General features: G+C 41.9%; 1 protein-coding gene and 1 pseudogene across 1 annotated transcript; one reads left to right on the top strand and one right to left on the bottom strand.

Annotated features, from left to right (window-relative positions):
- Window positions 1-640: 640 nt before the first annotated feature.
- On the bottom strand, window positions 641-6108 carry LOC137292106 (uncharacterized; annotated as a pseudogene).
- A 2314-nt stretch (window positions 6109-8422) lies between these two features.
- On the top strand, window positions 8423-13979 carry LOC137291550 (actin-like). Its single transcript, XM_067822929.1, has 3 exons — window positions 8423-8522; window positions 10229-10355; window positions 11889-13979. Exons 2-3 carry the CDS (start codon window positions 10233-10235, stop codon window positions 12876-12878), a joined length of 1113 nt encoding a protein of 370 aa, XP_067679030.1. The 5' UTR covers window positions 8423-8522; window positions 10229-10232; the 3' UTR covers window positions 12879-13979.
- The last annotated feature ends 8196 nt before the right edge of the window (window positions 13980-22175 follow it).

Raw genomic sequence — 22175 nt, 5'->3', positions numbered from 1 at the left:
TGCCGTCGATTCTTTGAAGGAGAAGAAGAAATTTATTCAATTTAAAGGTCACAGGCAATAAATACAAACAGCATGATGGTTGGAAAACCGTACCCGTCTCGGAATGGGAACGTGCACGAGGGTGCACTCTTGAGAGTTTAACCAACGCCAGTTAGACCAATATCATACCGATACCTTCACACCGGAACACACGTGTTTAATCAGGCGGACATGTTACAAAACAGGGGAAGGGGAGCAACCGCGGACATCATAACTGCCAACCACTACTAATATTGGCGTGACCACCTTTTTTTTCTTAAAGATAGGAGTTGGGTCACCCTTAACAGATACAACATATAACTGCTGTTTAACGCGAAGTTGTAAGGAATGATTAAAAGTCATTGACTTCACTGTTATAACAAGTGTCACTGGTATGAAACAACAAGAGCTAGAACAGTTTAAAGGAACCAACACTGGATAAACAAACGTCAGTAATGTGGGGATTATTTAGTCCCTTTGCATACTCAATGGGTCCAAGTAATACACACTTGAGCAACTAACACAATGTGAACACAAATACAAAAACTAGTAAAGAACCATCATAGGACAGACTACCCTCTGGTTCTTGGGGATTATTCTGCCCCAATTGAAAACACAAAACTCAAAGATCCAACACAAAATCCTGAAGGTAAGATGGACTCTTCCTGTTGCGCTTAGGACGACTACACGTCTGTGCAGGGTCAGTGTCTAGAAGAGGCTCTGGAGGCTGTACTATCTCTGAAGGAGGTTCCGAGCTTGGTGGAAGGTCATGGCTAAACAGGGGATCAATTTCACTGGGAATCACTGGGTGATGGATCACTGTGGGGTTCATATTAACCTCCAGATCTGTATCAGTAACAACAGGTACACTAGGCTCCTCTCGGTCTTCTTCCTGAGTGACCTGCGGCTCTTGAAGTGTAGGTGGAACAAGATAGCAATCTGAGGAGTGAATACGGTATGCTGTGTCGCGTAGCTGTACTCCAACAAATTTACGCACATCGCACCATGGGCCATCAATATTGGAGACGAGATATCTTGAACGAGAACACACCTTGTTTCTATCAGACTTCAAGTAGACAATGTCCCCAACTTTTAACACAGGAGGTAATGGAAACACGCCGTTGTCACTTTTGGCTTTGACACTGTGGGGATGGTTCTTCAAGCGAGAATCGTGTTGAGAGGATATCAATGCTCTGTCTGACATGGGGAATTGCTGGTGAGAAAATTGATCTCGTTGAGTCCAAATCTCACGAGCCGAAAGCCCGCCGTGACGAATGCGCGAGTTCAATGAGGCGACTGCTACTGCTAGGGCCGTGGAAGAGATGGCACCCCTTGATGGATCGGTTCTCAGAATTTCTAACTCTAGTTCTTGAATAGCTCTTTCAGCTACTGGGTTTTTGTTGACATTTTTGACGCGACCAATTTCAAGTGTCATTCTGTGTTTCGACAGCAAGGGGTCATTGTGTAAGGCAAGAAATCCTGGAGCTGGATCAACTTGGACTACGCATCTTGGTCCATCTAGGGGACACATTCCGACACATAAGCGAACGAGAGCATCACGCAATGTGCAAGCCTTCTCATCCTCAATGAGACATGCAAGGGTAAATGATGACACACATTCCCTCAGGACAAAGATCATCTGACGCTCACGACGCATCACATCAGCTGCGTATGAAACTCCAACTACTTCTGGTGGCTCAGAAGTGGACTGTTCTAAGGTCACTACAGGTGCTTGTTTGAGGGCAGCGCACTGGTGACATGTTGAAGAGATGCGTTCAATTGTCTTGTCAAAATCAAGAGCATAGAAGTACCTATGAAGGACCTGTTTCAGTTGGTAAGCAGAGGGATGGTTGAGCTTGAGATGCAAGGCAGTTATGACTCCGTCGACAATCTGGCGGGGAATAATGATGCATTCTCTTGGAGGTTGCAGGGGATCAGCATACCTGACAACCAACAGTCCGTCTTTTGCAATTGTAGCAACAGCGAGGTAGCGTTTGATGTCTTTGATATTGGTCAGTTTCTTGGAAGGACGTGCACCCTGTAGCAGATGCGCATGGGTACGTCTTAGATCACCACACTCACTTTGTAAGGAACGCCATGTGGTGCGAGTCATGAAGGGTAGTCGTACTTTTCCGGACACAATGTCTTCGACAGAGGTACTCCTTACAACGGATTCTTCCATGGTGTCAATAAAAGAGCATATCTGACAAGACTGATCTGAGCAATCTGGAGCGTTTCTGCTGGCAAAATCAGACGGGACATTGGATGCACCTGCAAGGTGATCGATAGTAGCTTGATACTGGCTCACGACAGATAAGAAAGTTGACACTCTCGGGCTGGTTGAGAACTCCCCTCGACATAACTTTCGAAAGGCAAGGACACATGGCTTGCTGTCTGTCAGCACATGAGACTTGTGACGAGACTGGATCAAATAAGGACTGAAATGCCGAATCGCAGCAGCAATCGATAATGCCTCTATTTCACAAGGTATCCATGAAACTTGTCGCGGTTTCAGCTTGGCACTGAAGAAGCCTGCCAGTTTTGTCTTGCCATTCCTGACCACGTACATTGTGGCACCAATACCAGGCTTTCTCAGGGCTCCATCTGTCACAATCCACAATACATCATCTGAGCATGGGAGGGTGATTGTCTTGTTCATGGCTAATGACTTCTGAGCTGACTGAAAGGTTTCGACTTGATCAGTCGTCCAATCTATCTTATCACCCGACTGTCGTCCTGCGGTAAGAGCATCAAGAGGACCTATTGTGGGTGCACATTGGGGGAGAACGCGAGACAAGACCTTGTAAGCTCCAATGAATGACCTGAGGCCAGAGACAGTTTTGGGGAGACTGCAAGAAGATAGGGTTGCGATTCGATGGGGACTTGCTTGAATACATCCATCTTGCCACTTCCATCCAAGGATGGTGACTGATCGTGGAGCAATGAATGTTTTCTTGGGGGAAAGCTTTAAGTTGTTCTTCTGGAGGGCTTGTAGAACCGACTTCCAGTTGTCCAAAAGCTCTTCAGGTGTAGATCCGCCACAATACAGATCGTCAGCGAGCTTTGCCACTATTCCTTTTGCAATGAGGTCGCCAAGTACCCGACACATGAGTTCCTCCAAAGCAGTCTCACTGCCCGGCATTCCCATGGCTGATCGTACGTATACCCTGACACCTCCAAATGGTGTTGCCACTCCACAATATTTCATAGAGTTTCTCGATAGGGGTATTTGATAGAATGCACTGGATAGGTCTGTGGTGACTAGATACTTCCATTGACTAATTTGTCGCAAAGTAGAGTCCACATCCGGAAGCAATGACGGCTGAGGTTTGCTGTAGCGTCCCACATCTCCAAAGGATGTTACCAGACGGAATCCACCAGATGGTTTCTTGACCAAGAAAGACGGGTTTAAGTATTCCACGTTCACTCCCACATCTTCAGGGCGTTTGAATACTCCCTTTGACTCTAGATCATCAAACATTTGCTGTAACTCTACGAGACGACCTCTTGAATATTGCGGCAACCGTCCCTTCCGTTGGGGAGGTAGTACAGGTCCCATATTGACTGTAGCCTGGAATGGGCCTGATGCTCCATTGTATCCTTTCGCAATTGGCTGAAATACTTCATCATATTGGCAGATAAGTTGACGAAACTTGTATGAAACGTCCTCTGGGAGTATGTCATGTGGATCGACTTGTACACTGTCAGAGCAAAATCCAGTGGCATGGTGTGATGAGTTAGTAGCTGGTGTGTTGGGCTGGACGGTGTCATATGAATCTGTCGTCGTGACTCCACGTACAGAGCAAAAATGTTCGTTTTTCCTCAGAGTCTGAGGGTGATCGGACATATTCAGTATCCTTACACGACCGGACAAACATGGCAAAATGCTAGGGGGGGGGGGGGGGGGGGGCACAAGTTGGATAGTGATGAACAGGAACGTCTAGTGTCTTCACGGGGTTCAACTGCAACAAAGTGTTCATGTTTGTATTCCACGGGCACGGAAACCTCCAGGTATTCACCTGGCCATATGGTTGTTGCATTTTCAGGAGCTCTCACTACGACGGCTCTTCTCACCGTGTGTATGTCTGGGTTCTCATCAGACTTGTAACAAATGCTAGTGTTATCCGAAAAAATGATAAGCTTGAGTGCAGGGCGTATTGTAATGTCGTTTTGTGACAAAAAGGGTATACCGGCGAGTATTCCGACATCAAGAGACTCTACAACCAGACCCTCAAAACAAAACTCTCTGTTATCTCTGTGGACAGTGAACTTTGTTTCACCGACTATTTTCAGCTTTGAAGTACCATCAGCTTGTCTTGCAGACTGAGTACTCCTATTGATGGGGGTACCTAGATACCTGGCAGTATCGGCAGAGATCATGTTGCCGGTAGCACCGGAGTCAAGAGTGAGGCGAACGCAAATGTGGTGATAGAAAGTGTCCATGTATGGCGATTCCTCGACATGGACCCGTCTTGCCGATGTTGTAGTACTACTAGGGTCATTAGCAATAGGTGCATCTGTATCATGACATGTATTTTCCTCGTCACTGGAGGGCACGTCGTCCAAAATGTGTGCAATTTGCCGTGCTTTCATGATATACTTGCGATCTCGGTCGGGCAAGAATTTGCACTCACTTAGGAAGTGATTCACACTAGCGCGCTTTGCTGCTGTACAAAGTGGACAAGATTTGAACCGCTGAGTCGTGGACGAATGTTTTGTGTACTGGTTACGAGTGGATGTCTGAGAGCGCATTACTTTCACATCCTCTGATGTACGTATCTCATCTAGTAAGGAGTCTAAGGCCTGAGAAATTTCGGGTTTGATTGACGCTAATGTGCGTGAACGTAACTCCGTCCCATATCTCTGTTTCACTAAACGGGGGAGGTCTTTGTGTAACAATCGCAACCAAGTAAGCACTATTAGGTTTTCTACGGTAGGAGAGGCTTCTTCGTCCTCGGCAATCGCCTCGCCATGGTGAGTAATGCCTGAGTCACGTAGAAGTAAATTGTCCTCTATGAAAGCTGTCAGGCGTTGATACAAATCCTCCGGTCTCTCATCTACTCCCAAATGAATGTCATCAAAGTCAAGAAAATGACCCCCGGTTGATTGAAAACCAAAATGGAGGCGAATTGACTGCCATATGTACGGTAAAGAGGTAGAATTTTTCACTATGGTGTTTCTCGATATGACAGGGCAGTAGTTTGCGATTTGGCCGAGCATAAGTTCTAAAGTAGTGACTTTTTGTACTGCTGTTTTGCGTTGAGCGACAGCGACATTTTCTCCATCATTTGTAAAACCCCTGTTCGGGTTGGCACGAGATTTCTTCAGCCAAGTTACACCCGCTTCTAACAATGGGGAAAACGCTGCATCTGTGGACAATGTGTACAGTAAGTTTTGTTTCCAACCTTCGAAAGAATTAATGGTTTCATTTTTGGTAAGGATCCATTGTTTTGGAGCCCTGTGTGTTTGTGCCATGATGACAACACGCTGAACGATACTAATGTGTGCCTATCCAGATCAATTGCGACATTGACACCAGTGAGAGCGTGACGCTACGGTTTCGTCTTGAATGGGTCTTAACCAGAAAATTCTGACTTTACAGAAGGGTGAATACGTATCCACGCTGCCACCACGCCAGTTAGACCAATATCATACCGATACCTTCACACCGGAACACACGTGTTTAATCAGGCGGACATGTTACAAAACAGGGGAAGGGGAGCAACCGCGGACATCATAACTGCCAACCACTACTAATATTGGCGCAAAGTTTCATTTTCCATATCTTCTGTCAAAACGTCAGAATTATCAAACATAAATCTGTCCAGTCGTAGACGGTATCTCACACGCTCGAACATAGAGCTATATAATTGCATAATTCCTTTTAACATCATTTCTCTCTTGTCACAGTCTCAAGTTTTTGAGAGGGTATATTTAGAAATGGGTACAATGTGATAAGTCCATTTCTGGTGTCCCCCGCCATGGTATTGCTGGGATGTTGCGGTGTAAAACGTAACTCACTCTCACACACAGTAGTGTCAATCACGTACCTCGAGTGCCCTTTTGCATGTTTAACTTGATGTCTCCCATTGCCGAAGTTAATGAATGCAGTTAACTATTTAGACCGCTGCGGTGGCTGAGTGGGTCAGATCGCGTCCTGGAGGTAACATACAAACAGTGAACAAATTGTTTTTATAAAAACATTTTTCAAAATACACGACTGAATACGGCAGGTATATATTTCAAATTTGTAAATGAATTATGACTAATTTACAATGAGAATTAAAGTCCTTTCGTGCCAAAAACGGCCAAGAGGCCAAATATCAGTCCCACTGATTTGGATCCAGCAATGAACATCATGACTAGGGATCAAAATTTGGTTTTCTAATTAGTGTGATGAGGCGCTGAGTGTATTTCTAGCATACAACATGTGTTTTAGTGAGCGAGTTTAGTTTTACACCGCACTCAGCAACATTCCAGCTGTATAAGGGACAAGGAGAAGAGAAAATCACCGAAATCTTCAATTTTGCTCACATAAAGATGCTAACGACGTTGGTCGTTCTGTCCCATGTGGTCATTGTGAGTACAATGTCGTGACAGTTGTCAGTTGACAGTTGTCAGTCTCTGCCATTGTTACCACCGCATTGATCCGAATAACTGCTTGACTAACTTAGTCCTTCTCTAACGATAATGATGTTTGTTACTTTGGTCACGTATACTCTGCTACAGCACCGATGAAAACCTGACAAAATATTCTGCCAACCCCTTCCTGGATTTTTTTTCTATTGTAAATAAACTGGCTGTCGCCCAGCAGTGAAGGGCGCCATTGTGCAGTCCCCGCTCAGTGAAGTGCCAGTGCATCATACCCAGATAACCAGGCTGGCCTCCAGGGCTTTGAAAGAAGTTGTGATTGTACAATGCCACTTAGAAAGTACTGTCCGTTTGATTCCATTTGAGACCAATGAATTGCTCACTAACACAAAATCTAATAATTGCAACAAAACCAAATTTTGCACAGCCACATGAAATCGACAGACCAACTCTGATGATGTGTCTCATAATTTGGGACACCCGAATAAAAAAGTTATTTAACAAACGATCATCATTTTATTGTCACCTTTCGCTAGTTTGTACGAGGGGGGCCTCTTGCTGGTAGAACAGCCAGGTGGGCAAGGTGCGCGTGTGAAATTGACACGTGTGATTTGCTCGGCGAACTAGACATTCGTGATTGCAGTACCTGAAACAACGAGATTATCACACGACGCTAAGCCAACTATTTGCAAAGTATTCAACTTTTTTGAAACCGAAGGTGAAAGGGGTAGGCCTCAACGTGCTGTGGCTAAGTATCGTTTACGAACTGCACGTGCTGTTTGGATGAAGGAAGGGAAGTCAAAAACTATCTTGAAAAATTGTACCGATTCAACCTGCAATGACACAACTAAGTGGACCGTCTCAAAACCCACACAATGTGAGAAAGTCGATTCATTTCAACAATAGCTGGTAAGAAACGACATCGAGTCTCTATATAATCAAAGTACCTGTGTCTCTCTGCGAATTCTGAAAAAAGCATATGAAGACAAATCATTCTTTGGTCACTTCAAAATATCACTTATGGAAGTTGCTTCACAAATTTGGTTTCCGTTACAAACAAGTAGGCTCAGAAAATAGACGTGTACTGTGCGAGAGGTGTGATATTGTTCGACTAAGAAACCAGTACTTATGCACAATTCGAAAGAAACGTACAGAGGGTTACGAGCCTGTATATTTGGACGAAAAATGGGTAAATGTTTCCCATACCACAAGGACACAATGGTTCGCTTCAGAGTCCTTTGCCAGAAAGTTACCACTTGGCAAGGGAGAGCGACTGATTGTGCTCCATGCTGGTTGCGAGAGTCGGGGATTCCTACTTGGCTGCTCCCTAGTCTTCAAGGCAAAATCTAAAGACAACCGATACTATCATACCGAAATGAATGGGATGGTTTTCTTAGAATGGGTACCAAATCAACAGCGTCTTCTGAAAGTGGCAACACTGACTCCCAATAAATCTCTCAAGTGGTAACCAGAAAACGGCTTTTGAGATGACCCCATCTGCACAACACACGTTTGTTGATTACTTGGCTGTTAACACCAGCACACAAGTCAGCTGCCTGACATTTGAAAGAATTGTCAATATATCAATATAATTATATAATTGTTACATACACCGACGTGTTGGTCTTAACGAGACTCAGAAGTACTTGAGACAGACGTGTGTACAGCAAACATTCGTGAGATGCAAAATGTAGACACAGGTGGACGGTAATATTTTATCAGTAGTTTGTCAGTTAATAGTAATATTTGCCAAAAACCACTAGAAGCGTCCATACAATCTGCCCAAAGCCGGTCGTGGTATTCACGCTCCACTGCCCAGTACAGGAAGTAAGAGAGTGACGAGTCACGGCCCATGGGCAGGCTGGTGTTGGGATCGTGTTCTGTAGTAGAACTCTTGCTGAGACTGAAGTCAGGTATGTTCAAACATCAATGGTATCAGGGCAGTTACAAGTGTTACACTGTCATTCACTGGAATCAGCTGGTGCACACGTTATGAGATATTGTTGGGTGTGTATGTCCGAGTTGCCTCCCTTACAGGACTTACTTCAATGTTGCAGTTGATTACTTCCTTCTTTGAATGTTTTGTATGCAGTGATATTTAAGCGGGTTTTTTTTATCAAGTTGTTTGGGTTTCTCTCTTGTGGCGATGAAACATGTATTATCGTAGCTACACACCCGAGCGCGGCGACGCTCAAACGTCCAAATACGTGTACGCTTTATGTACACAGTCGGCGACCTCCCACTCACTGGTGAATGAACGGGCTAGCTTGGTGTTACTTTGTCAGCGAGGCGTGGCTGTATGTGAAGTACAGCTTAGTGACGTCGTGCGAGACAGTTTACGAGAAAACGCGGTAATTACCACGATCTACGAATAAAGGTGATCCACGAATTTAGGTTGCGCATTGAGGAATGAAAAACTAAATTTCAGTGTTATATGCCGAGGAAATTGTGCAAACATGTAAGGGAAGTAAATGCAACATGTAAATTAGTACAACATGTTGGGAAGCCAATGAAATATTTTTGCAAGGTGTGAAGGGAGTCAGTGCAAGATAGTAACATTTGCAAGCTAAGAAAATTGCATATGGTATACTAAAATCTGTTTACACATTCAATCCAAGTCCTTATGGTTTGGTATTTAAGATATTTGATACTAAAATTAGCCCAGTTGTTTTATATGGAGCTGAAATATGGGGAGTTGCTAAATTCAATGAAGTTGAAATTGTACATATGTTTTGCTGTAAACGGTTCTTAAATGTCAAGCGGTCGACTCCGAAAATGTAGTTAGGAGAGGATGTGGCCGTTATCTAGTGTATGTATATAAAAAGAGGCTGTTAGATTGTATGCCAGGTTTGTAAAGAAATGCTACGATATGTTACTTTTAGACTCTGTAAATGGTAAAACAAACTGGACATACAAAATTCGGAATATTGTCTACTTTTTTGGATTTTGCTTTATGTGGGAACATCGGCAAAATTTGTGTAATGTTGATCAGTTCATATCAGAATTTGTCTTTAGACTGAGAGCAAGTTATGAACAAGAGTGGCACTCATCGCAAGTAAATAGTCCTAAATTTTCACTTTATTCTTGTTTTAAAATCTCATTTAATGTTGAATAACATAGAAGATTTATTAATCACAAAATTCCAAATCGGCCCTTGCTAAATTCCGATGTTCTTCGCACCGTCTCCAAACTGAAACCGTTCGATATATTATTAACCAACGCAGATCGAATAAATTATGTCCTGTGTGTAAAAATAACTCTCTTGAAAATGAATTTCATTTTATTTTAGTTTGAATGTAGTTATCAAAATCTGAGATGTTTGTATTTACCACATAAGTTCTATTCAAATCCCACCATTCATGAGTTTAAAAATCTCTAATTAATCTCTAGTGTTAATTGGCAGTCCAGTAAAAAAACTACCTTTATATTTATATACTACATGAAGTGAAACTTAGAGATTCACTCTTGTGCCAGTAATATCATGCTTCCTTTTGTACATTTTGTAAATCAATTTATTGTCTTTTATTGTCTATTTTATATGCACATACATACATACAAACAATAAAGAAAGATTGAGTGACGTGATTGAGTACATGATTAGTTGTGTTTTGTTTTCTAGGAAGATGGATGAAGTATCTACCCCTATTGTCATTGACAACGGTTCGAGCACAAGCAGGGCAGGGTTTGCCGGGGCCGCCCAGCCGTTGTGTATCTTCCCGACCATTGTTGGCAGGCCCAGAGGACAGGTCTGAAGCCAACAGTTTCTTTTGGATTTTATAGCAGGGCAAACTCTTATCCCGAAAATTGATTGTATGACTTATTTTCATCTACCTGACATAGATTTTATGGTTACATGTGTTTGTATATTTATGATCAAAGGCATATGCTTTATCGGATAATGGAGACTGGTTCGGGTCCGGCGTTGATATAGAGATAACGTAGACAGACATAGTGTGCACTGTAAGAAAAATCCGGTCGTAAGATTAATTAATACTAATCCACTGGGTACGATATCAGACACACATAGAGCTGTCTCATAGAGCTGTGAATCTTGTGTTGTTAAGTATTCTTTTCTAATCCCTGACGAGTACGTGCCCTGAAGCTTCAACTGTAAACAATGCTTATTCTCTGGACTAATCATTAGTTCCTTACTTGAACAGAACAAAAGTCCTGAAAGTCATATTGCATTTGCAGCATTAGCTCGAGAAATATCATTCAGCCAGTGACCGATGTTGTAAATACATATAGCGTCTACGCTCGGATGTTGATCTCTATTCACAATGCGTCATCATAAGGTGCAATATCAATGAAAGTGAGCGTGCATGTTCTTACTTCTTTCTGGAACTGTAATATTGAAACATGAGTTTTGGAAACCACGATTACGATTTCAAGAATGGATTACTACAATCACTAACAGGACGCAGTGTACCTTCGGTACGGACATTTTGTACTTTCAGACGTATTCGGACATATTGAGAAGGTAAATTTTCTATCGCTCATTAACAATACCATATTCATATGTGAAAGTGGATATGCTTTATCCCAACGTTTGTTTAGTGATTGTTTCACACCGCAGTCAAGTCTGGTTGAAATATATAAATTATACAGACAACCATTACACTTCATCACAGGTAATTAATTTCAAATCAATCCTCTAGCCATTGGCACATAACGCTGGATGTACTGCTCCACCTACACCTACCAACAGACAGACACATGCACACGCCAAATAAACTAATAAACAACCAGACAAACAAATAAAAAAATTAATGTACATAGTAAGTGACTGCACAAAATCAATGACAACCCCCCTCGCGGATTCAGAACATGTGTACAACATGTGTACCCCCACCCCAACCCACAGCCGTAAATTATGAGCAGTCCCTTAGAAAAACACATACATAGAAAGAGCATGCTTGAAATTATTTCAAGAGTTGTGAAATGTAGACACCAACAACTGATGCAGCCTGAATATCCGACAAGAAGGGAAAAAAGTTGGAGTTATCCCCCTTGTATGAATTTTTATATCGTTATGCAGGGTCTGAATACGACATATGTAGAACATGTTATTTTGCTGACATAAGTGTGTCCTGACACAGAGTGGTACTTAACGCTTGGTCTTTTGTGTCTGCTGTTTACAGACACATTGTTTTTGTCGCCTCATACCTAAGTCGTATACAACTGTCTACGAATTGTAATCATTGAATAAACATATTGACTGCCAGTAACACGATAACTACTGGCATATATACACATAATGCTGAGACGTTCTCTTTCAGGGTGTGATGGTCGGAAAGGGACAGAAAGACAGCTACGTCGGTCACGAGGTTCAGACCAAGAGAGGTATCCTCACTGTCAAGTACCCTATTGAATACGGCATCGTCACCAACTGGGACGACATGGAGAAGATCTGGCATCATACCTTCTACAACGAGCTACATGTGGCTCCAGAGGAGCATCCCGTCCTTCTGACAGAGGCTCCCCTGAACCCCAAGGCCAACCGTGAAAAGATGACCCAGATCATGTTCGAGACCTTCAACTCTCCCGCTATGTCTCTGGCAGCCCAGGCTGTTTTGACTCTGACTTCATCTGGCCGTAAGACGGGTATTGTTCTGGATTTCGGTGACGGTACAGCGCATCCAGTTCCCCTATATGAAGGATATTATTTGCCACACGCTGTCTGTAAGACGACAGTGTCGGGGCGAGATCTAACATATTACCTGTTAAAATTGCTCATCGAAAAAGGCGACGATATCAACTATAACGTCGCCAGAGACATTAAAGAGACGCTGTGCTACGTGGCCTATGACTACGAACACGAGCTGAATACGATGACCAAGTCTACTTTAAACAAAACCTATGTACAGTCCGATGGGACCTTCATCAATGTGGGTGAGGAACGCTTCAAGTGCCCTGAGGGGATTTTTAATCCTCCATTGCTGGGTGAGGAAATGCTGGGTATACAGGATATTTTGTGTCGCTCCATACAGCTGTGTGATAGCTCCATCCGTGATCAGCTGTATGACAATATAGTCTTGTGTGGGGGGTCTACACTTTTCCCAGGATTCCCTGACCGCCTCCGGAAAGAGGTTGAGATCCTAGCACCCGCTGGAACTTCCGTCAACGTGAGAGCACCTCCGCATGGAATCTTGTCAGCATGGGTGGGAGGCTCTGTGAGGGCGGCGTTGCCCTCCTTCATGGATGCTGTAATGACGAAAGATATGTACGATGAATATGGCCCATCTCTAGTTCATCGTTGTTGTTTTTGAACCATCACTGAACCATCATTGTTTTTATTCCTATAAGCATTGTTGCAACATATTCATTTTTGTCGTATTCAGAAGACACATACATATATTTCCGCATTGTTAAAAAACAAATCACATTTTGAAAAACTATTTTATCCATAATTGTGCAGGGGATAATGATCGGTGACTTTTCAAAAAGTACCAAATTTTGCTACATTCATACCTAGTTTTATAAGATCAGCGATCATTCGAATTTTGATATATAATATTTACGAGGGCAAACATATCGGGGTTTATATTATCATACGATGCCGTAGGATAAAGTATCATTTTACGAGGAAGTTTTCCATGTCAAGCCTCGATTTCGAACGGAACTATTTTTTCATTCATTAAATTTACTATGCTTTACTACGTTCATTCATAGATAACCAGTGGCTCTTTCAAACAAAACTCTTGTTGATGGGAGATTAAAGGTTATCAATTATATATTTACGACTGAAATATATGTTTGTGTTTTTTCAGACTCAGGGTTTACAAATAACTGTTAATGAAAATGCGCACTTGCTTCATATGCGAGTAGGTAAGTGGCTGTAAGTGGTGCTAAGGTCTCTGCCTGATTACGTTGATATTTTCTTCCGCCGCTATTACAGGTGACGTGGCCTTTCATTATAATCAGGTACTTCCCTCCGTGTTTAAGTGATACATATTTCTACGACAATAAACAGAATATCACATTCGTGCCCATGCCATACTATGATTACGACACTCGTGCCGAAACGCCGAAATACCAACATTTCGGTACTCGTTACCATAGCATGACATGGGCACTCATATAACATCCTCTATGAATCCATCCTAAAATTCTTCTTTCTCCTCGGAACCATGTTTACTGGAAGCACATCAAAGACGCATGTTAGAGAGAAATTTTTCCCATGCATACAGTTTAAAACAGAAGACACTGTTATCCTTAAGATTTGATGCCCTGGAGATATCGAGGACGATGTCAGAGGAGTTTTATCTATTATTCCTCATTATTATGATAGTGTACCCTCCACCTAACAAACATTCCACCGCCACGTTGGATGTATATATTGTTTATACTGAATAAACCTCTCCTTCAAAGGATCGAGAGTGGTAGTTTGTTTGGGGTCTTGTCTGTCAGACAAAACTATTTCTGATTCAGAAAACCACATACTTCCAGCATGGGAAAAGCCATGACCCAGTCATTTAGTGGCATACAATCACGAATCCCCTGGAATCGAGGGCAGCAGGTGGTTTGTTTGGGCTCATATCTGACATACAGATGTGCCAGAATCCATAGTGATCTATTCAGAAATGACTGTTTAGTGGGCTAAAATGACATTTTAAGTGTTTAAACATTGGTAGTATTTAAAGACAAGAATACACACACACAAAAACCCCCAAAACAAAACAAACAAAATAGCAGCTACAATGCATCATCTGAATAATTCTAAATAACTTGAACATCGTCAGAGTTCAGATGTCAAGTTTGCTGATAACTTGATTAAGCGAAGACTGACAAAGTGTATACCTCTCGTTCAAACTGTGTAAGCTTTCATTAAAGTGACTGCATTAATGTACCTGCCCTAGCGGCTTATTCTTTCAAAATAAATCGGGCGCCAGGCGGTTTATTGGTTACCAAGTCCCTCACCTGTCTATCAGCTTAACTGTTATAGGTTTTGATATTGATGATGTATACTCCAGTAATGTGTGTCCGTGTCCGTCACGGCAACTAGCATTCACATATACTGTCATAGTTTCAAAAACTTTCGAGCACTTACGACCATCGCCTATAACGTGGAGAGCTCTAGAACATAGTCGTAGCCTCGTGTTTATGTTTGTCGAAGGGAGGTAACTCCAAAGTGCTGCCTTGGAGGTGTGCCGTTTAAATAATTCTCTGTGGGAAGTGTGACCCATAACAACTCACCCTAAAACCGTAAATATTATGACCCAATTACAAATACCATAATAATAATAATAATCAATAACAACTCTAATCGCGGAAAATACCCACTCCTAGCAATATCACTGGACATCTGACCCAAACTTCTAGTACAGACTCAGTGTTTTGCTGATTACACTTTGACTGAAGTCTGCAAGGTGAAGCATTGTTAAATATCATTTCTCAGTTATCATTCACTAGGATATGCCAGTCTTGATTTGCTCGATGTAGTTTTGCATGTCAACAAAACCTATGTAAAATAGAGTAGTATAATTTTAGGTATTGTTTCCTCCTGGTGCGAGTTGTTCCTCGGTCGATGTGAAATATGTTTCAAACAGAACTCAGACTTAAGGTCTAAAGACAATATTACTCGTTGTCGTGTGTCACTACTTGTTATTTTAGCATTAACAACACATACAAACAGACATACAGTATATGAAGTCTCCAATACAACATATGAAGTCTCCAACCAAACAATCTATCTCCACTTTGGTGAAAAATGTAAAATAGAGGTGATAATTCTAGGAATTGCGATAGGGCAAAACGTTTGCCTGAGGGGAAGTGACAAAACTGTCCATGCACGGTAAGATATTAGGCTCATCGTTTGCAAATGGCGACCATGTCAATATACCACATGTACACTGTATAAGCGTAAAACTTAGAAAAGTAGTGCACTGTGCATTTATTCTTGCACACAAACCAGCCTTAAAACATCGAAAGCTCAAGAATCAAACGCCAATTTTGAAACATATTTGAAAATTTATACATCAATATCATATATCGTTTCACTGTCTGTTCTATCAAACCCGTTCCAAAGTTACATACAGTCCCTCCTGACTCTTGGACAATCAACTCGGGCAGTCTTTCACAGTATTATCACAGTGTGAAAACTAAGAATAATTTGTTGACGGAAATAGAAACAGTAATGTTCCCGAGAACTTCTTTCATCGGCGCACACAAGAACTGTGGAGGATGTCGATTCATTAATTCCCCAGCAGGCGCTCAAAAAGGAACAATACTTGCTCCTACATTATTTTATTAACATGTTTGACTTCGTTTCAGCTTTGGTTATTGACAATGGATCCGGCATTTGTAAGGCAGGCTTTGCCGATGATGATACCCCAAGAGTTGTTTTCCCCTCCATCGTTGGTCGTATCAATCATCAGGTATTACACTTAATTCTGCCAGTGTCATGCCATGCCATACCCAACGCCACAATGAGACCGGATATTGGTGGCCGTGATCTCACCACTGAATATTTGATGAAGATCCTGACTCAGGTGGTTGTTCCTTCACTACCACTGCCGAGGGAAAAATCGCCAGGGACATAAAGGAGAAACTGTGCTATGTCGCACTGGACTTCGAGCGGGCGATGTCTTCTACTTCCACTTCTTCCTCCCTGGAGAAGAGCTATGAGCTTCCTGACAGGTCGTCGTCATTGGCAAGGAGAGGTTCCTTTGTCCAGAGGCCCTCTTCCAGCCATCTTTCGTGGGTATGTATCAATCGGTATCCACAAAACAGCATACAACTCCATCAAGCAGTGTAATGTTGATATTCGTAAAGACCTATATGCCACCATGCTCCCAGGTATCGCAGATAGAATGCAGAATGAGATCCAGCCCTTGCCCCAGCAACAATGAAGATCAAGGGCAGCGCTTCACCAGAATTCTCAGTCTGGATCGGTGGCTCCACCCTTGCCCTTCGTTTGACCTCTGAGCAAAGATGGATCAGCAAGCAGGAGTACGATGGGTCCGGTCCATCCATTGTTCACAATAAGTGTGCTTAGTGCCTGGTACTGCAGCTGCATGTGATGTTGACATTGAAGAGAGCACTTTCAGTCATTTAGAAGACCACTCTTTCGTAGTCTTATTCTGGTCGTTGGGGCTGTATTGAAATGCATTGAAATGACAAAATTCCTGGTGTCCCCTCCTTCATGTTTTGAGCTTTTAAGTATGTTTCCTTTTGGTATTGGGTATTCATAACTTTCATTGTGTCTTTTATATGTTTCTACTCTCTTGGATCTCTTGTATGGTTGGTTTGAAAACGAGTAAAGAGAGAGATATCCGGTTTCTTGCACTATTCACTGCTGCAGACTTCATGGAAAGTGCTGACAGCGCACGAAAAGTTGGAGAGCTCTTGTCTGTATAGGCACGTGGAATACTTTGAAGTGATCTGAAGAGAATCTGAGGATTTAATGTCAAGAAGAATAGCAGTTCCACTCGTGTGTTTGCTGCAAAGCAAAGGAGCGATGACCACAACCAAGTAGATTTACACTTTTGGTACATACAGATGCTGACGACAATGAGACTTCATGTTGCGAGCAGAAGGATAGATCAGGTCCTTCAGCTACCATGACACAATACTCGATAAACACTAGAAAGTTACAATGAGAACTGGGAAGACAATTCGGTATTGTGGAGAATTTTGGCTGCAGAAATTCTGGACACGCTGTAGTCTGTTAATGATGTTGGAAGCTGCAGAACGAAAACTATGTTAAGGTAATAGTGATTTCTGTTGAGTATTTTACAGAAATACACAATATCATAGTGTGTTCTAATTGATTCCTATAATGAAACTGTGATGTCCACGATTTTCATGTTTTAGTTGTTTATCTCTTCTAGGGTTAATATAATGTGACAAAAGGTATAAGAGTCCCCTCTGAACCAGCAAAATATACCATACACAAGTCTTAAATATTCAATAATACATTGAGCAAACAATGAGCAAGTTACAATGAATCAAAATACAGATTTCTAGTACGATGCACTTGAGTCACAAGTCTAAGGTAATGGGTCACACATATCAAATATTAACTCACCAGAATCTTGGCATTTTACAGTGAGATCAGATATTTACTGACGCTTGTTTCCAGAGTGAGCGGCCAGGCACGGAGTGTCTGTCTTGAATCTGATATTGTTGACAAACAGACGTTGATAGGCAGAGGCACACAGCTCCAGTATTTCCGAGTGTAAGTCTGTATGTGTCTCAACACAGCCATCCTTTATATACACTGACAGAGTGTCGGGAACATTCGCCATTCATTTATAACTTCTCGAACAGGAAGTAAACAAGAGATTGCCATAGACTGTCGCTAAAAATGCTCTTGCCATTGAATATATATGATATGAAAAGAGATTAACATTAACTTACGACTATCATACCGCCAAGAGAGCTTCGAAAATCTAGGCCCTGGAATATTGAGGGCATTCCTTTCATTATTTCAAAACTTGATGATGCAGTTATATGAAGAATTATATAACTGAATTTATTAGTTATATAAAGAATTGACATAATTTATCTGACTGAATCTTTCTTCAAAATCTGGTATCCATCTGGAATCCATCTGGTATCGATGTTTTATCTATCCTACATCAGACTGTCTAAAGGAGTTAGATTATCGGGCGGCGTATACGTGCTTATGAACAAAACTGTAACTGCATACTGTCAGCAGGTATCAGATTTTGACAACAAACTGCAAACTCTTTGCTCTGTAAACATTTTGTAGCGATATCATCTTAAAGGAAATGCATGTTTCTCCACTAGCTCAAAGGTTCATGCTGCAGGAGACAACACAACAACAATCAAGCTGGTAGATCGGTGGCTGATAGAACATTCAGTTATGAACGATGAGGTCACGCCTTTTGGTGACATGAACGCAAGGATAGCGTTTAAACACAACCCAAAGGATACGCTTTGATGAAATCCCAGAACACAAACATGGCGTAGTCTGTAACAGTGACAGCTTACCTGTAAGAACTATAGTTGACGGTGTGAATGTGAATGTGAATGTGGATGTGGATGTGGATGTGGATGTGGATGTGGATGTGGATGTTGATGTTGATGTTGATGTTGATGTGAATGTTGATGTTGATGTTGATGTGGATGTGGATGTGGATGTGGATGTGGATGTGAATGTGGATGTGGATGTGAATGTGGATGTGGATGTGGATGTGGATGTGGATGTGGATGTGGATGTAGATGTGAATGTGGATGTGGATGTGAATGTGGATGTGAATGTGAATGTGAATGTGAATGTAGATGTGAATGTGGATGTGAATGAGGATGTGAATGTGAATTTGAATGTGGATGTGGATGTGGATGTGGATGTGAATGTGGATGTGAATGTGGATGTGGATGTGGATGTGGATGTGGATGTGGATGTGGATGTGGATGTGAATGTGAATGTGAATGTGGATGTGGAAGTGGATGTGAATGTTGATGTGAATGTGGATGTGGATGTGAATGTGAATGTGAATGTGAATGTGGATGTGAATGTGGATGTGGATGTGGAAGTGGATGTGGATGTGAATGTGGATGTGGATGTGGATGTGGATGTGAATGTGGATGTGGATGTGGATTTGGATGTGAATGTGAATGTGAATGTGAATGTGAATGAGGATGGGGATGTGGATGTGAATGTGAATGTTGATGTGAATGTGAATGTGGATGTGGATGTGAATGTGAATGTGAATGTGGATGTGGAAGTGGATGTGGATGTGGATGTGGATGTGAATGTGGATGTGGATGTGGATGTGGATGTGGATGTGGATTTGGATGTGATTGTGAATGTGATTGTGAATGTGAATGTGGATGTGAATGAGGATGTGAATGTGGATGTGGATGTGGATGTGGATGTGGATGTGGATGTGGATGTGGAAGTGGATGTGGAAGTGGATGTGAATGTACATTCACCGCCTGTCGAACAGTTTTAGAATGGCTGTGTCCACGACGCATCAATAGACGACTATATGACCTTGTGTGGTATATGTAGGGCTTGTAACAGTGGCAGTGTCCACGGCACATCAATAGGCGACTATGTGACTGCGTCTGTTATATCTTGGGCCACCGGGCATTGTAACAGTGGTGGTGTCCATGGAAACATCAGTAGGCGACTATGTGACCATGTGTGTTCTGTGTAAGGTTGCCTGGCTGTGAAACAGTGGCATTACATGATTAGGAGAGCCTAGAAACAGACTAAGGAAAGTAGACCGTAACTGACCCCAATGCACCATTGTTTTGACCGTAGTACACAAGGTAAGATGGCATTATAATCAAACTGTGATTTGCTATGTTAATCACTACGGCCATCAGAACAACGCCTGTGACCGAAAGATGTGATGGCGCCCTAAGAAATAAGCCGAAAATCTAATCTCTTATCTTGATGTTTCTAGTTTAAATGGTGTACATTTGATCAAGGATGTGTAGCATGTGTAAGTCAATAAACTATTTATTCACTGAATATGACTACATTTTTTATGTTGTCAGAGGAAGCATCAGAATTTCTGAAGGTCGGAATTTTGAAATGTAGATTTTATCGGTAAGACGCTGAGATCGTTTGTCAAACCGCTGGAAGCGTTCGTACAATCTATCAACATCCTTTAGGCCCACCGGCCCATCAAAGGAAGTGACAAGTCACAGTCCACCGGCCCATCAAGCTGGGGTTTGGGACCTCTGCTGCTGACTAATTATTCATACAGACAGACATATTCTATTCAGTACAAGGTCTTTGGCCAGAAATACAGAAATTTTACTCTTACTAAAGACCCATTTGTATATTACATATTTGAATACTTTACAGCGAAAAAAAATGCATGAATGCTATATATATATTGTATCTTACTTTGCTGTATGTGTTGTGCTTTCAAAAAAGGATTAACGTTTCATGCAAAATATCAAAATTATGCAAAGAAATTACAGAAACAAGGTTATGTTATGCAGTATTTACCAATAAGTGTATTAATCATTCAATGGAATTATTAACACCAAGAAACTTGACATATCTCACGATTGAATAAACCCCGTTCTTAACACTTTGAAGCATATGTTAGACCTGACTGGTCGTCATGTATAGCAAAGGGATCCTCCGACACAGAACTTGGCCCAATAAGGACATGCTTTAAGCGATAAAATGCATAGACTGCTCTGCCAGAGGATCAGGAGGGTCACAGGGTATGAGTGCTGGCTGTCATACAGTCATATGGAGGTTATATTAGGTATTGATCTTGAATCGTACACTGAGAATGACAGTTTGAATCTTCATATTTATGAATAGAGAGACTATCACTTTGTTCCATTCAACAGTCAGAGAAACCATAATTTGTACGCTCTCCACAGACAGGGAAACCATCATTTTTACACTCACCAACATCCAGTTAGATCATCTTTATACTCTCCACAGTCCGAGAGGCAACCACTTTTGCACTCCAGCAGTCAGAGAGACCATCACTTTTGTACTCTCCAACAGTCAGAGGCTATCATCTTTACACTCTCCAACTGCCAGAGAGACCATATTTGTTACACTCTTCAACAGCCAGATAGACCACCACTGTTACACTCTTCAACAGGGAGACCATCGCTTTTACACTCTCCAACAGGGAGATCATCATCTTTACAGCCTCCAACAGTCGGAGAGACCACCTCTGTTACACTCTCCAACAGTCATAAAGACCGTCTTTGTTACTCTTCAACAGTCAGAGATACAACAGTCAGAGAGACCATCTCTGTTACACTCTCCAACAGTCATAAAGACCGTCTTTGTTACTCTTCAACAGTCAGAGATACAACAGTCAGAGAGACCATCTCTGTTACACTCTCCAACAGTCATAATTTGTTACTCTTCAACAGTCAGAGATACGAGACCATCTCTGTTACACTCTCCAACAGTCATAAAGACCGTCTTTGTTACTCTTCAACAGTCAGAGATACAACAGTCAGAGACACCATCTCTGTTACATTCTCCAACAGTCATAAAGACCATCTTTGTTACTCTTCAACAGTCAGAGATACCACCACTTTTACAACGTCCAGCAGTCAGAGCGACCATCTTTAATATTCTCTCCAACCGTCACATTCATATTACCAAAGGCTCATCATCTTTGATGCGTGTCAGAGCTTTACTGTGTGAATGTATTCATAAAACAGTCCAACATTCAGTTATCAATCTCTTGATTGCACACTGATCTCCAAGTTTCATATCGATTTGTTTTTCAAATATGAACAAAAATGCATTAAAGGAAATATTTTATTTATATGACATGTACTTACCTTGCCACAAACGGGGTCAGACTGGGATCAAGATTACATACCCCTGTCACCTTAGAAGATATAATGGCTAACATGTGAAAATCATACTTTCACTCGTGGAAGCAATCGGAACTACATATGATCTGTTTATCTGCGTAACATACCCAACAGAAATGACACAGTCATTTTATGTTGCTCAGATACAAATACGTTGTGGGAACGTTATAATTACCCAAAGCCATTAATCGATGGTTTTGCTGCAGTGAATAGGACATCTCGGCTCCTTACTCTTTTTCAAACTAGCCATGCAATAGACACAAAGGAGTAAAAAA

The sequence above is a fragment of the Haliotis asinina genome, chromosome 7 (assembly GCF_037392515.1).
Source record: "Haliotis asinina isolate JCU_RB_2024 chromosome 7, JCU_Hal_asi_v2, whole genome shotgun sequence".
Taxonomy (NCBI): domain Eukaryota; kingdom Metazoa; phylum Mollusca; class Gastropoda; order Lepetellida; family Haliotidae; genus Haliotis; species Haliotis asinina.
The sequence above is the reverse complement of the archived record's forward strand: the minus strand, read 5'-3'. Positions and strand labels throughout refer to the sequence as shown.